Source organism: Dreissena polymorpha, unplaced genomic scaffold, assembly GCF_020536995.1.
Source record: "Dreissena polymorpha isolate Duluth1 unplaced genomic scaffold, UMN_Dpol_1.0 chrUn006, whole genome shotgun sequence".
Taxonomy (NCBI): Eukaryota; Metazoa; Mollusca; class Bivalvia; order Myida; family Dreissenidae; genus Dreissena; species Dreissena polymorpha.
In genome coordinates this window covers 528,341-542,500 of record NW_026273320.1, presented here as the reverse complement: position 1 = coordinate 542,500, position 14,160 = coordinate 528,341, and the positions used below count along the sequence as shown (strand labels likewise).

Below are 14,160 nucleotides of genomic sequence, written 5' to 3'. Positions count from 1 at the left end.
CTCGTGAAGTGTTGTCATCATAACTAACATTATAATGTTTGTCAGATGACATTTCCCAGCCTGTTAAAAATGACAAACTGCGACGACCCACGAATGACAGCACAGCATATTCTGCATATGTGAATGAACAAAGCTGGAAGCGAATACGGTACAATATAACATCGCTCTAACCTTGCTGTCAACTCACGAGACTGTCTCGTTAGCAGGCTTAGACAAACGTGTGCATTGACCCGCCTAGCAAGAAGCTATAGACCTTAAATATTTTATTATCAGCTTACCACAGAAGATTATTTTACTACTCCGCATAGATTACAATAACCTGGAGTAGTTTGATTGTAACAGTGATGTTATTTACTTTCGATTCAAATTATATATATAATGGATGCAATCAGTGTTGCATCGTCGGAACTGACTTGTACTTAATTACCCTATGTTTCTTGTAGTGACAACAGAGTTACGACGATGCGTGAGTTGCTATACAGCACAGTGTTCACCAGAACACTTCTGTTGTCCTTCGATCAAAGTGGATTATGTGGTGAACACGCGAGTTATCGTAATGACCTTTAAGAAGTTAATACAAGTATTATAATATGTGTTCAATATATCAATTACCATATGAGGCCTTCAACCATGGGAGTTGATATCTACCTGAATTCATACCAGTTTCTTTTAGTGAAACGTTTTATTCCTTTATATTTCGGATCATAAGCCGACATGTTACCTGAAATCGATTTGTGAAATGAAATCACTTATGAAATACACATATACCGGTATATATTATTAACATAATTCTACCGATGAAAGAACAGTACTCACGGGACTTTTCTCGCCATATCCAAATCGCTGTTATTTTAATCAATTATCTTCCGCAGCTATTAATACTTATATCTCTACCTCAAATTATATAATTAATTTCCATCAAATGTATACACCGCCACATTTCATCAATACCGCGACAGAAATAACAACAGCTTGCGTGCTTTGGTTGAAGTGCATTTAATTCACATTCAGTGAGTGTAGTTTTCCCTTTTCTAAATAAATCACCTGAGCTTTACTAAATGTAGAAAGTGTCACTGAAAACTGAATGATTGATACCGCTGACTACTTGATGTTGTGTACTTTATCTCGATTAGCCCACAATGAATGTTTGAAATTACGAGAATGCGATATTATTTAAATAACTTGGGTTAAAGCAGCGTCCTCTAAAAAGATGTTGATGTAAAACTTGATTCATTTCACATAATATCGGGGGATGGCGACGTATTGGTCACGCTCTACCGATTGAAGCTCATTTTTGCGGACGAAAATATGCACGCCTAGCAATCAAGTACGCGTACATAAATATTAATTGCAAAATATCTTAAATCATAAATTATACTACGTTTTAATGTAACATAGCTCTGCATAATTGTTATTAATCGACAAGTTAACACCTGGCCTTGTAATATGTTTTTAATATTTTTACGCTTTCGTCGTTGAACAACTACGTACGGATCACGCATGTGGGTAGCGTATATATAGCAAGGTATTCAACTCAAAATCACCCCAAAACAGGATGCATCGATTTGAACAGCCATAACTTCATCAATTGTGCAGCTATTTCCATGAACTCGGTCTTATTCAACGCAGAAATGAATTTCCTTTATGGAATATTATTACAAATGCTGGGTCAAATTTTAAAAACTAACACGATACCCATCTCGCGTGACCTACTAGTCTTGCCGTTACATTATGCATCAAAACTAACTGTCCAGCGCCGTTTGAACCTTTGTTTACATACAGTTCAACTGGCCGACACACGAGTGATTTCATTGGTCCAATGCGAAGGTGTGTCTTTACTCCTGAAGATTTCATCCATTAATCGGGTTTGATCGGTTGAATAATAACTGTACATATGGTAAATTATCATTCATTAAATAAACACTTAATTCGGACAGATGTTACGTCCAAAACCTATATCGATGTATTAATAGTAACACGTGCGCCAAAGATCTTTGCACTAAAGCTTACGCGTACAGTTTACCAACGCGCTATCAACATTCAACTACCATATAAGGAATTAACAAGTTAAGCGCGTATAATACCGGAATGCGGTTTCATTATTGATCCTGTACATGCATTGATAACTATTTTGTTTATGTCAATAATGTTCATAGGCGCGTTAAATACATGTGCATATTACTCATTACAGAATATTGTGCGGTGATATGTTATTTATAATTGCTATACTTGTATATATCCATACTTGAGCGAAACATGCACCCAGTGCCCACACATTTTTGCGGAACTAATACATATGAAAGTCAGAAATAATATTTCGTCACAATATTTTCCTTCATGCGTGCCTTATAAATTGGGCGACATTTCGGAAAAGACGATTATCTTTTAGCTTGTAGTAACGTTAAATGGCGTAAATAAAACAAACGAAAACTACAATTTAATAACGTGTGAGCGCTTTAAATATCTATGCATGTTAAATGTTTTTTTATATTTATTTATATTTGTTTTATCTTTATCAAACCCGTATAAATAAACTAAAAACGTGAACTTGCACAGATGTCTTAAGCGATTGTTTAGTCTTTACCCACTGCCGTTTATCACGGGCGCCACATTTTTTTTGCGATGCATTTAAGTATGATACTTTTACTTTCCATACAGTCTATTAGACAATTTTAACTTCAAGCCCCCACTTCTGATATGTTTATGTAAAAAATGAGAACACATTGTGAAAAATAACAGTAAATGTTGCCATGCCTTCTTACTATAAATAATACAGGTCGTTAATGCGAAACCACCTTGCTGCGAATCAAGTGATTATCCGTTAAGGGAGGTAACCATTACCGGTATTTACTCCTGCAATGGTTGTTTCGCTTTCGCGGTTACCGGTAGTTGCTACACAAGTGCGCAATATCGAACCTTGCGCAATCGTCGACATCGTGAAGACGTATATATGTATAAATATGTATGTATAATGGAATGTATGTATGTATATATGGGGAATTATTGGTTGCACATTACATATGGTGAAAAGGAACAGAGGTAGGTAGATCTTCATTAATTTATTGAAACGAGATTTTTAATATTAATGGATACAATTGACTATTATTTATGAAGCATTACTGATTACTAGCAGCACTACATACTGTAATAAATGCGACATATCAGTTTGTGTATAGGTCTTAATCATACTGAACAGCGTGAATTGACTTTCAATTGAAATGCTTAATGTGTTTTGTTTAAGTTGTGATGCGTCAAATAAAGATGGTCAAATAGAATACATATTTAAAGAACATTAATGTGGAATGGTTATTCTATCCAATTAGGCCTAATATAACTTTTAATAAAGTCTCTATAACGCTCATAATCAACGAAAATTTCGTTAAGTATTTCGTAAAATAAAGTTATCACCTAAACAATCAGTGTTCCTTATAACAATAGCCAAAATTTCAACGCTAGATGTGGTATGATTACATAGATTTTGGTAGATACAAAATGCTCGTTTTTATTTATTTGTGGCCACAATTAATTCCCGCGAATTTATCTATTCATACGGCACACGAACACCATTTTAGTGTGCACGTGTCGTATGAATAGATATGCAAAACAATAATAAAAACGAGCATTTTGTATCTACAAACATCTATTTTACCAGACCACATCTGGCCTTGAAATTTCGGTAATTGCCATAAGAAGCATTGATTTTTCAATTGGTTAAGTTTATTTTACGAACAATTGCACGAAATTTTCGTTGATTTTGAGTAGTAATGTTACTTTAAAATGCTCAAGAGATGAAACACATCGCATGAAGAGACAGGCGGTGAAAGAACAGCTCGTGAACCGTGGATATGACGGGGCGTTTGTGGAGACCGAATGGATAAAAGGTCGACAATAAAAAGAGAGAGGACCTTTTACGCGAAAAGAAAAACTCGGAGCATAATATAAGAATTCCGCTCGTGATCACGTTTTCGCGCGCTCTACCCAACATCGGCCGTATCACCCGTAGACACCTACACACGCTGCACACGTCTGATAGAATGACGGAAGTGTTCTCTGAGCCCCCATTAGTAGCCTTCAGAAGGGATTGCAACCTGCTAGACATCCTAGTGCACAAAAAACACAATAAGATGTTCTTCCGAAAGCCCAATATGAGCGGGCCCTGTTGGGCGCAGAGATGCGCCATTTGCCCGTACATGATGAAGGCGGAATATTTCAAAGATCCCAGCGGCAGGAAAGTACAGCGTCAGAAACAATGTTGATTGCAAATCATCCAATGTTGTGTACGCGATCAACTGTCGTCGCTGTCGCAGGTTCGTGTATGTGGGAGAGACCGGCGGAACTCTGTACCAGCCATATAAGGAAAACTGCACCACCCCCTGGAGGCCATGTTTTTAAACGGACCGGGACCATTTTCAAACTCAGCCCAGCTATCATTGATACAAATGTTCTAACCAAGTTTCATGAAGATTGGACTATAAATGTGACTCCTAGAGTGTTAACAAGGTTTTACTACATAGCCATATAAGCAAAACTGCCCCGCCCCCTGGCAGCCATGTTGTTCAACGAACTGGAACCATTACGAACTCAGCCGGGATATCATTGAGACAAATCTTATGACCAAGTTTCGTGAAGATTGGACTATTGCAATATAAGGAAAACTGAAAAGAAAACAATAATAAAATTAAAGAAAGAAAAAAAGTAACCCTTAACTGGGCTCAAACCACTGATCCCTGGAGTAAAAGTCTATCGCTAAGACCAATCGGCCATCCGTGCTCATACAATGAGCTTCCGTGCTCATACAATGAGCTATGTATTTTATACTTTACATAAGCAATCCTCATCGTATCACAAAATAAAACGACAACAACAGAACTCTCCAAATTATTCAATCGTTTCGCGTTGCAACGCTTTATACTTTTCAGGTATTTTAATCGTCAAAAGATGCATATGTGACGTCAATCTTTACGCAGTTTTGTCGTTCCTAGCACTCACATACAATTTGATTCAGCTATGTTGGTTCTCGTCAAATCTCTGCGTGGGGGTTGATGGTTACTGGTTTTGGTTTCGAATTAGATGATTCACATTTTTTTTCACGGTTACATTATAATAACCTCCCTTAGTTTAACATTTGCCAAGCAAACAATATGGAGATGTTAATTTATAACACAGTAAGTTCTGTTTTCGTATTGGAAATAATTTATTAAAAATGTCTAGAGCATTTGATATTTTAGGAATGTGTGTAAATAAAATCCCGCATATATATTCGGCTTGTTTCTGAGGCAGTGGAGGAGGAATTGATAGTATGTAATCTCCGTTGAGTTTGGAGGGCAATCATATAGCTTCATAAAAAGCGAAGGAAGTTCGGTATCGTCGGTGGTTTCCGGGTCGTGTCTTTCCGTCGGCTAGGTGGCGCTCGGTTCGTCAGTATATAAAGTCTCTCAAATAGGCAAGCTGGTCTCTGGGTGCTCGGGCAATGGTTTACAACCGAAGCCCCGAGGATAAACAATCCCATTAGTTAGTCAAGCTGGTCTCTTCTCCTGCGGATGCGAGCAGGACAACATCTAAAGAAAGGGTGCGGTACTCTAAAGAACATTCCTTTAGTTTGGAGCAATTGGGTAATTACGTTGACTCCAAACGGTGCTGCCCGGGCTGCAGAGTTCCTGTTGCAAGTTTAGAGTGTCATCAGAGGGTTGGTGTCTACAGAAGTTGTACTAGGTGGTGGACGTTTCACCTAGGGCCTTGTGGTGACGAATAGCTAAGACTTCATTGAAGGCAACGGTCCCTGTTAGTCGCACTGTAAATATTCGTGGTGACTTGATCACTTTTTAATTTTCTTATCAAAAGACAGACAGCCTGAGGAAAATATTTGAATTATGTTGTTACTTTTCAATTGGCTTTCCGAGGGCTTCGGAAGGCACATCGGCATTGTGAGGCCGCACACAAAGCGCTCGGTGGCGGCCTCAGGAAGGCAGCCGGCTCGCGCTACATAATTTGGTGGCAGCGGTGGGATATGTTATAAACCTATCGACAGTACTATCCTGTCAATCCCAAGCCTCAAAATGGCTGACGGTAGGGAAGCAATTATGTTCGAAGAATTGGAAGCGATGAGGCGGGAAAATGAAGCCCCCCCCCCTGCAAAATGTGACACGTTGGTTTTGGAGAGGCAACTTGAGTTATTAAAGAGTAACACATGCGGCTGGCTTGTGTATTCCTGTTCGTGAAAGAGAGACGCCTATTACTGAACCAAAGCCAACTTATTTTGAAGGAAACGTCACATTGAATAAGACTCCATCGAAACCTTCAAGTATTGTGAAGGCAGCCACGTATGACGGTCAATCATCATGGCGAAATTATAGAGCGCACTTTGAAACATGCACCGAGATTAATTACCAATGGGACTACAACGACAAAGGATTGTATTTGGCTGTGTCGTTGTGTGGCCAAGCGCAAGGGGTGTTCGGAAACCTTGCACAAAATGCCAGAGATTATGACGCCCTGATGCAAGCGTTGGAAGAGCGCTTTGCGCCTCCTAACCAAACGGAACTGTACAGAGTGCAGTACGTGATCGCAGACAGAAAGCATATGAGAGCTGGATACAGTATTCGAAGGTTGACCAACCTTGCATACCCCTCTGCACCTGCAGATCTTAAAGAAACTTTGTCAAAAGAGCAGTTCTTGAACTTCATAGTGCCCACATGAGGTTGCCCATTAAACTGGCGCGTCCATTAAGCCTTAATGATTCCACCAGGCACGCTGTGGAGCTTGAAGCCTTAAATCGAGCGGAAAGGGCGAAGTCCGACGGCTATGTTGCTACGGTATCTACAGACGACGATACATCAACGAAGCAGATTGATCAGCTTCAAAAGATGGTAGATATGCTCGAAAAACGGTTTGACTTGTTCATGAGTGCCGCAGAAACCCCACAAACTAGATATGGTCCAGGCTCGAAGAACATGGAACAACGGTGTTATACTTGCGGCTCAACGTTTCACCTGAGATGGCAGTGTCCTGATAATAGACGTGGGCCTCGCGATAAAGAAAGGATGACTGCATATTAGCCCAGTGTATTTGACCCAAACGTAACTTTGCGGGAAAGGCCTTCATTGAAGCCTTTAAAAGTGGCTGGTGCCACAGTGTTTGATCGTCATGTTTCTCCATCGGCCCATGCATACTATTGCTGCTCCTCGCCAAAGCAGATTAAGAAAATGTGGATGCTGGTAGAAAGACTTGAAAGAAGATTGGATGAGCGTATGATGAAGTCTGTGAGTTCAAGCACTGTATATAGGCATATACGAGGTGAAAATGAACAAGATCGACGATGCTATCTGTGTGGTTCACAGAAGCACCGGAAAAGACAGTGCCCTCATTACCGGCAAAGGAAACAACATCAGAAAATATCGACTTCAATGAAGCCAGAAGAGCTTCAAAAAGATGCTCTTGGAGGAATTCGTGTTCTAATTGCAAGACAGGTGTTGAAAAATATGGATCCATCAGCTAGAGAAAACCTGATCCGAGGAGAAAGTCAGGTTAAAAGAACCGTGCCAAACGGCGGTTCAAACAAGTATGCGCTGAGGAAAATGAATAAACCTCTGCGGTCTCAGCCGACATATGAAATTGCCGATGCTGGTATGTCTTCAGTGAAGTATGAAGCCGGTATAAAGAAAAAGACAGCGGTTTTGATAGGAGATTAAAAGGGGAATCAAAGCACTGTGATGCCCCATATTAAAAAGTCAGAACGATCTTAAGCAGACGTACACTGTCGAAACTCCGATGTCGTGTCCGAGGAGGTCATTTCGATGCAAGACGACAAAACAGGCCTCATGAACGTACTGACATGTAATGATACAACGCTGGCTTCTACTGGTCTGCCAGCCAAGGCAGAAGGTATAGTGTCCGGGAAAAGGAGCTCATACTTCAGGTACAGGCTGAAACTAAAGGTGACCGTCTGAAAAGAAAGATCGTGATAACTAACGAAGGTTACGCAGTCTATGCAAGAGAGACCTCTAGTAACTCAGTTATAGGTGAATGGTCAGCATGTCTTGGAGAGATATGTGGAGGCACGGCAAGCCTCGGTGACGTTGGGTATGATAACGGGGCCTTTGTGTTTTCGGTGCAGTACGAACCATGTTAACTTGTGCCTAGTATTTTGGCACTGATTGTGATACATGTATTATCTCAGGAAGAGATTCGTTATTTTATTATGTTCTTTAGTACTTTTCGAAGTTTGCTTGTGTACAGTTTATGATTTGTTGCACTGTTAAATTTTATTAGTTTTATAGTTGGAATAATGGGGAGACTCATGTCAAATCGGAGGCGTGGGTAATGTGACGAAAAGGTTTTGGGTTCGAATTAGATGATTCGCGTTTCTTCACGGTTACATTATAATTACCTCCCTTAGGTTTTCATTTGCCAAGCAAACAATATGGAGATGTTAATTTAAATAACACAGTAAGTTCTGTTTTCGTATTAGAAATGATTTATTATGAATGTATAGAGCATTTGATATTTTAGGAATCTGTGTAAATAAAATCCCGCATATATATTCAGCTTGTTTCTGAGGGAAGGAATTGATAGTATGCAATCTCCGTTGAGTTCGGAGGGCAATCGGTTAGCTTCGTCAAAAGCGAAGGAAGTTCGGCAACGTCGGTGGTTTCCGGATCGTGCTTTTCCGTCGGCTAGGTGGCGTTCGGTTCGCCAGTACATTAAGTTTCGCAAATAGGCAAGTAAGTAACTTCACCATCACACGTTCCAGGGCACTTTAAGATCTCATTGGCCAGCGTGCACTGAACTTTCTTAATAAACAAAATTCTTTGGCGAATACCCGGGTTGCCGGGGTAAATTTGACCTACTTTGGCTCAACATTTTATATTTTCCCACAGAAAGGTCACAGAGGCAGGTCGAGCTACAATGACCTCGTGAAGGGGCAAGTAGGACCTGTAACTAAACTCTGGAATACACACAGTGACACAAGTTAGTCACTTCTGCGGATGCGAGCAGGACAACATCTGAAGAAGGGGTGCGGTACTATAAAGAACATTTCTCTGGAGCATTTGGGTAATTACGTTGACTTCAAACGGTGCTGCCCGGGCTGCAGAGTTTCTGTTGCAAGTTTAGAGTGTCTACAGAGGGTTGGTGTCTACAGAAGTCGTACTAGGTGGTGGACTTTTCACATAGGGCATTGGGGTGACGATTGTGACGAATAGCTAAAGCTTCATTGAAAGCAACTGTCCCCTGTTAGTCGCACTGTAAATATTCGTGGCTACTTGATCACTTTTTAATTTTCTAAAAAAAAAGCAGGCAGCCGGAAAAAATCATTGAATTATATTGTTATTTTGTAAATGGCCTTCCGAGGGCTTCGGAAGGCACGTCGGCATTGTGAGGCCGTGCACATAGCGCTCGGTGGCGGCCTCAGGAAGGCGGCCAACTCGCGCTACATATATAATGGATATTTTAAAGTATGGTAAATGTTCATTATAACAGTTTCCTCACAAATATAACTTCAACGAAAATTTGCGAATCTGATTTTTTTATATTTATTTCGTCAGTTTACCAAAACGTGAAAAGGCCCCTTTAATTGTTTAACGAAATTGAAACAGCCTATAAAGTTAAGTCTGTTAACTTAATCAAAATGTCTACACAAACAACTACTATGCTTTTAAAGTATCAGATGCTTAGCAAAATTGACTGCGGGCACAAACAAATATGTTACGAATGTTAGGTGCTTCTAATTCGACAAGCATTCGATCCATTTTGTGTAGCCTAAGCACGTTTTATGATGCTTATAGACTTACTACTAATCTATTTCAGAAAAGTTGAATGGTTGAAAAGTGACGGAAGTAGAATATCGGTAAACAACATTTATACAGGTACGTAACAAATATTGTTACATGTCCATTAGATTACTGCTAAATGCATGTCTTAAAAGTAAACTTTATATTTGTGTAATATTTGCAATAAACTACTTTTTTATCTTCTGACAGCGTCAGAGAATGGCTGCTTCCAGTGCCCAATGCGCCTTACAGGTGGGAAGCTACATGGTCCAAAGCCGTAGCGAGTGGCCGCGTAGGGGTAGGCACATCTTGGCACAGTTTGACGAGGAAACTATCGTCGTGTATCAGGCCTTCCGGTCGGATATAGCGGAGTACGCAGTGAAACATGGGAAGTTCGGAGGTAAATACAGTGTAAATAGATATGATGATGATGTGATAATGCGTTTTGAAATTACTTTTGCGGAAGAAAAGTCAGACAAAAACGCATTTGCTTAAAGGGGCCTATTCACGTTTTGGTTAATTGACAAAATTAAAAAAAGTTGTTTCAGATTCGCAAATTTTCGTTTTAGTTATGATATTTGTGAGGAAACAGTAATACTGAACATTTACCATTCTCTAAAATAGCCATTATATGCATCTTTTGACGATTTAAAAAACCTGAAAATTGTAAAGCGTTGCAACACGAAACGATTTAATACTTTGGAAAGTTCTGTTTTTGTCGTTATATTTTGTGAAACTACGAAGATTGCTTATATAAAGTAAAAAAAGCATCTCTCATTCTATGAGCACAGATGGCCGAGTGGTCTAAATGGGAGACTTTTTTGCTTCAGGACTCCAGGGGTCAGTGGTTGGAGCCCTGTTGAGGGTTACATTTGTTTCTCTTTTTTTAAATTGTATTCTTGATTTTTTTACCGGAGATTTTTTTAGATCCAATGTTTAAATTTATCAATATAAAGCATTTAATATCAAACTTCAATACATGCCAAAATCTGTGAAAAGGCCTCTTTAATACACGTAACTAAATATAAGCACATCAAACGGAATTTTCCTACAGGTCCAAGCTACAGTTATACCCGAATGACATGGATCAAAACGAACTTCATGTGGATGATGTATCGTTCTGGCTGGGGACAGAAAAAGGACCAGGAGCGGACACTTGCTATCTTTCTGAGCAGGAAGGGGTTTGAGGAGCTGTTGAAAGGGGCTCAAGGGGTTGGAATTACATTGGGAAAAGATCAACCAGGTATATTACATATATAATACCGAAATATTCATAAACAGATATGATACAATTGGTAGTTTAAAAACATCCTGTCTTCTGAAATACTTTATATATCTCATCTTGGTGTAGCAAGCACATTCATAACGTCTGCATATTATTAATGAGCTGCTCTCTTGGAAAACGGGGTTTAATGCATGTGCATAGCTTCATCCCAGCTTTACCTGTCCAGTACTGACGATACTTGCCGCTGTAAATGTATTTTTTTTAAAGGAAATCTCTTGAAAGCGAAAATAGAAGATAAGGCGAAAAGTGCCATCCCTGAGTAGCCTGTGCGGAATGCAAAGGCTTATCTGGAATGACACTGTACCCACGTGCATTTAACCTTGTTTTGCCAAACCGAGGCTCAATTGCATTAGATTAGTTTTAACCTATTTATTTTGGCTCGATTGCATCGAAAGCTTCAGGCTAATTGAAACGCTCTTGAGTCCGTTTCCTGTGCCTAGAACCAGTACTTGGTGTCTCTGGAGGAGATCTGAAGAACGCGCCCACAGTGGGGATCTAACCCATGACCTCTCGGTCACTAGGCAGAGATCATATCCATTACACCATGGCATTTTTTTACCTGATGTAAGAAAATACAAAATAAATAAATCATACCACAAACAAGTGCTGTCACAATATATGCTAAATGCCCCGAAGTAAATGAAAACAGACACTTTTAACTGGCAACCTCAAATACATACACTATGCTATAAACGGTCAATAAAGAAGAAACATTAGTATAAACCGTAAATAAATAAATAAAAAACCTAAAAAGGTTGCCTCATTTTTCGATGTTTGTTTTTGCACAGATGATGTACGGATACAGTGGGATCCCGACCATGGTCCTACATATGGAAAGCTTGAGCGAAGGGCCGTCCAGCTTGGTATAAGGGGCGCAGCTCTCAAGAAGTTTCATGAGGAGTACATACAGCGGATTGTCGATATTAGCGAGTTCGTCAATGAACAAAGACAATACGTTGATGATGGTAAACTTGACGAGCTACTAAGTCCAATTGAAAAGGTTTACGTACCTAGTGATAAACAAATATGTGAACACATCCTATTGGAGGGATACGAAAGGGACCGAGATGACAGTGCCTCTGACACAAGGACCAACTGAGGATGATAGAACGACAGCCTTGAAAAGTAGTGCTATGAAGCCAGCTATTAAAAAGCCAACACCAGTTGGAGAACTGGTTCAAAAAGGCTGGATTGATAACAAAGTTGGTGCATATATTTGAGAACATCTGTCAACATGTACTACTAGCATTGACATGGTATTTAGAGCATTAAATACAGATTGCATTCTCTTTTCAGGTCAGTTTGGACGCAGTCTGATCAGATATATACAAAAGGGGCATACGCCTTGCCATTGATTATGATGGTACCAACAGAGAATGTGTACACAAACATTTTTAATTTTTTACTTGATGTAAGAAAATACAAAATAAACAAGGGCTGTTTGTAAAACATGCATGCCCCCCATATGGGCTGTCCGTTGTAGTGGCAGCCATTGTTTGAATACGATTTTTGTCACTGTGACCTTGACCTTTGACCTATTGACCTGAAAATCAATAAGGGTCATCTGCGGGTCACGATCAATGTACCTATGAAGTGTCATGATCCTAGGCAAAAGCGTTCTTGAGTTATCATCCGAAAATCATTTTACTATTTCGGGTCACCGTGACCTTTGACCTTGTGACCTCAAAATCAATAGGGGTAATCTGCAAGTCATGATCAATCTACCTATGAAGTTTCATGATCCTAGGCGTATGCGTTCTTGAGTTATCATCCGAAAACCATTTTACTATTTCGGGTCACCGTGACCTTTGACCTAGTGACCTCAAAATCAATAGGGGTCATCTGCGAGTCATGATCAATCTACCCATGAAGTTTCATGATCCTAGGCGTATGCGTTCTTGAGTTATCATCCGGAAACCATTTTACTATTTCGGGTCATGGTGACCTTGACCTTTGACCTAGTGACCTCAAAATCAATAGGGGTCATCTGCAAGTCATGATCAATCTACCCATGAAGTTTCATGATCCTAGGCGTATGCGTTCTTGAGTTATCATTCAAAAACCATTTTACTATTTCTGGTCACCGTGACCTTGACCTTTGACCTAGTGACCTCAAAATCAATAGGGGTCATCTGCGAGTCATGATCAATGTACCTATGAAGTTTCATGATCCTAGGCCCAAGCGTTCTTGAGTTATCATCTGACAACCACCTGGTGGACGGACAGACCGACCGACATGAGCAAAGCAATATACCCCCTCTTCTTCGAAGGGGGGCATAATAAATCATACCACAAACAAGTGCTGTCACAATATATGCTAAATGCCCCGAAGTAAGTGAAAACAGACACTTTTAACTGTGTGTTATTACAAAACACACAGAAATTTAACAATGAACAATAACTCTTCAATACTGAAAGATTTATTATTTTTGTACTCTTCACTGCCTGGCAGTGTTAATTATCATTATATTAACTTCTGTAAGATTCCCTTTTGTGCTTAAAGAGTATAATTCCATAATGAAAAACAAGAAATGTGTTTGTCATGTCCCCTTTGAAGCTATATATTTGACCTTTGACCTTGAAGGATGACCTTGACCTTTCACCACTCAAAATGTGCAGCTCCATGAGATGCACATGCATGCCAAATATCAAGTTGCTATCTTCAATATTGCAAAAGTTATTGCAAATGTTAAAGTTTGACGCAAACAAACAACCAACAAAGCAACGGACAGGGCAAAAACAATATGTCCCCCACTATAGTGGTGGGGGACATAATAAAGAACACAAACTCAAGAACACTAAAGGATTTTTGCATTTTGCACTTAGCTATTCATTTCAATGTACAGTATTTATATCCGAAGTTTCAATATTTAATTTCACAAAGATCAATGACTCCATACATATAAAGGAAGATTTACGGCTCCAGTACTTCCAGTACTATACAACTTATTTTCATTATATGAAGCTTCATTCGAATCCCTTTAATAGTTGTTGATATATGATCTGCATAATACAAAGGAGTTACATTTCTTGCACTCTGCATTTTTTTGCGATGTTCACTATAGATCAATAAAGTTGTATTTTGACATCTTCATTTTTTTATGTAAT

General features: G+C 39.4%; 2 protein-coding genes across 14 annotated transcripts in view; one reads left to right on the top strand and one right to left on the bottom strand.

The window, feature by feature from the left end:
- LOC127863367 (uncharacterized) overlaps nt 1-1,261 on the bottom strand; it is a 10,568-nt gene extending 9,307 nt beyond the window's left edge. The window contains exon 1 of the mRNA XM_052402863.1: nt 817-1,261. Coding sequence (XP_052258823.1) covers nt 817-833 — 17 coding nt within the window. The 5' untranslated portion in view covers nt 834-1,261. The remainder of the gene's footprint in view (nt 1-816) is intronic.
- The window catches only part of LOC127863366 (uncharacterized), a 15,896-nt gene extending 1,758 nt beyond the window's left edge, over nt 1-14,138 (top strand). The window contains exons 1-6 of one of the 13 annotated variants that reach the window (XM_052402854.1): nt 2,900-3,039; nt 8,877-9,242; nt 9,805-9,863; nt 9,984-10,167; nt 10,822-11,010; nt 11,841-14,138. In XM_052402854.1, coding sequence (XP_052258814.1) covers nt 9,987-10,167; nt 10,822-11,010; nt 11,841-12,151 — 681 coding nt within the window. In that variant the 5' untranslated portion in view covers nt 2,900-3,039; nt 8,877-9,242; nt 9,805-9,863; nt 9,984-9,986 and the 3' untranslated portion in view covers nt 12,152-14,138. Of the gene's footprint in view, nt 1-2,899; nt 3,040-4,607; nt 5,166-8,471; nt 9,243-9,272; nt 9,864-9,977; nt 10,168-10,821; nt 11,011-11,840 lie in introns of those variants that run through there. The other 12 variants (XM_052402853.1, XR_008041035.1, XM_052402856.1 and 9 more) reach the window with 12 other exon arrangements.
- The last annotated feature ends 22 nt before the right edge of the window (nt 14,139-14,160 follow it).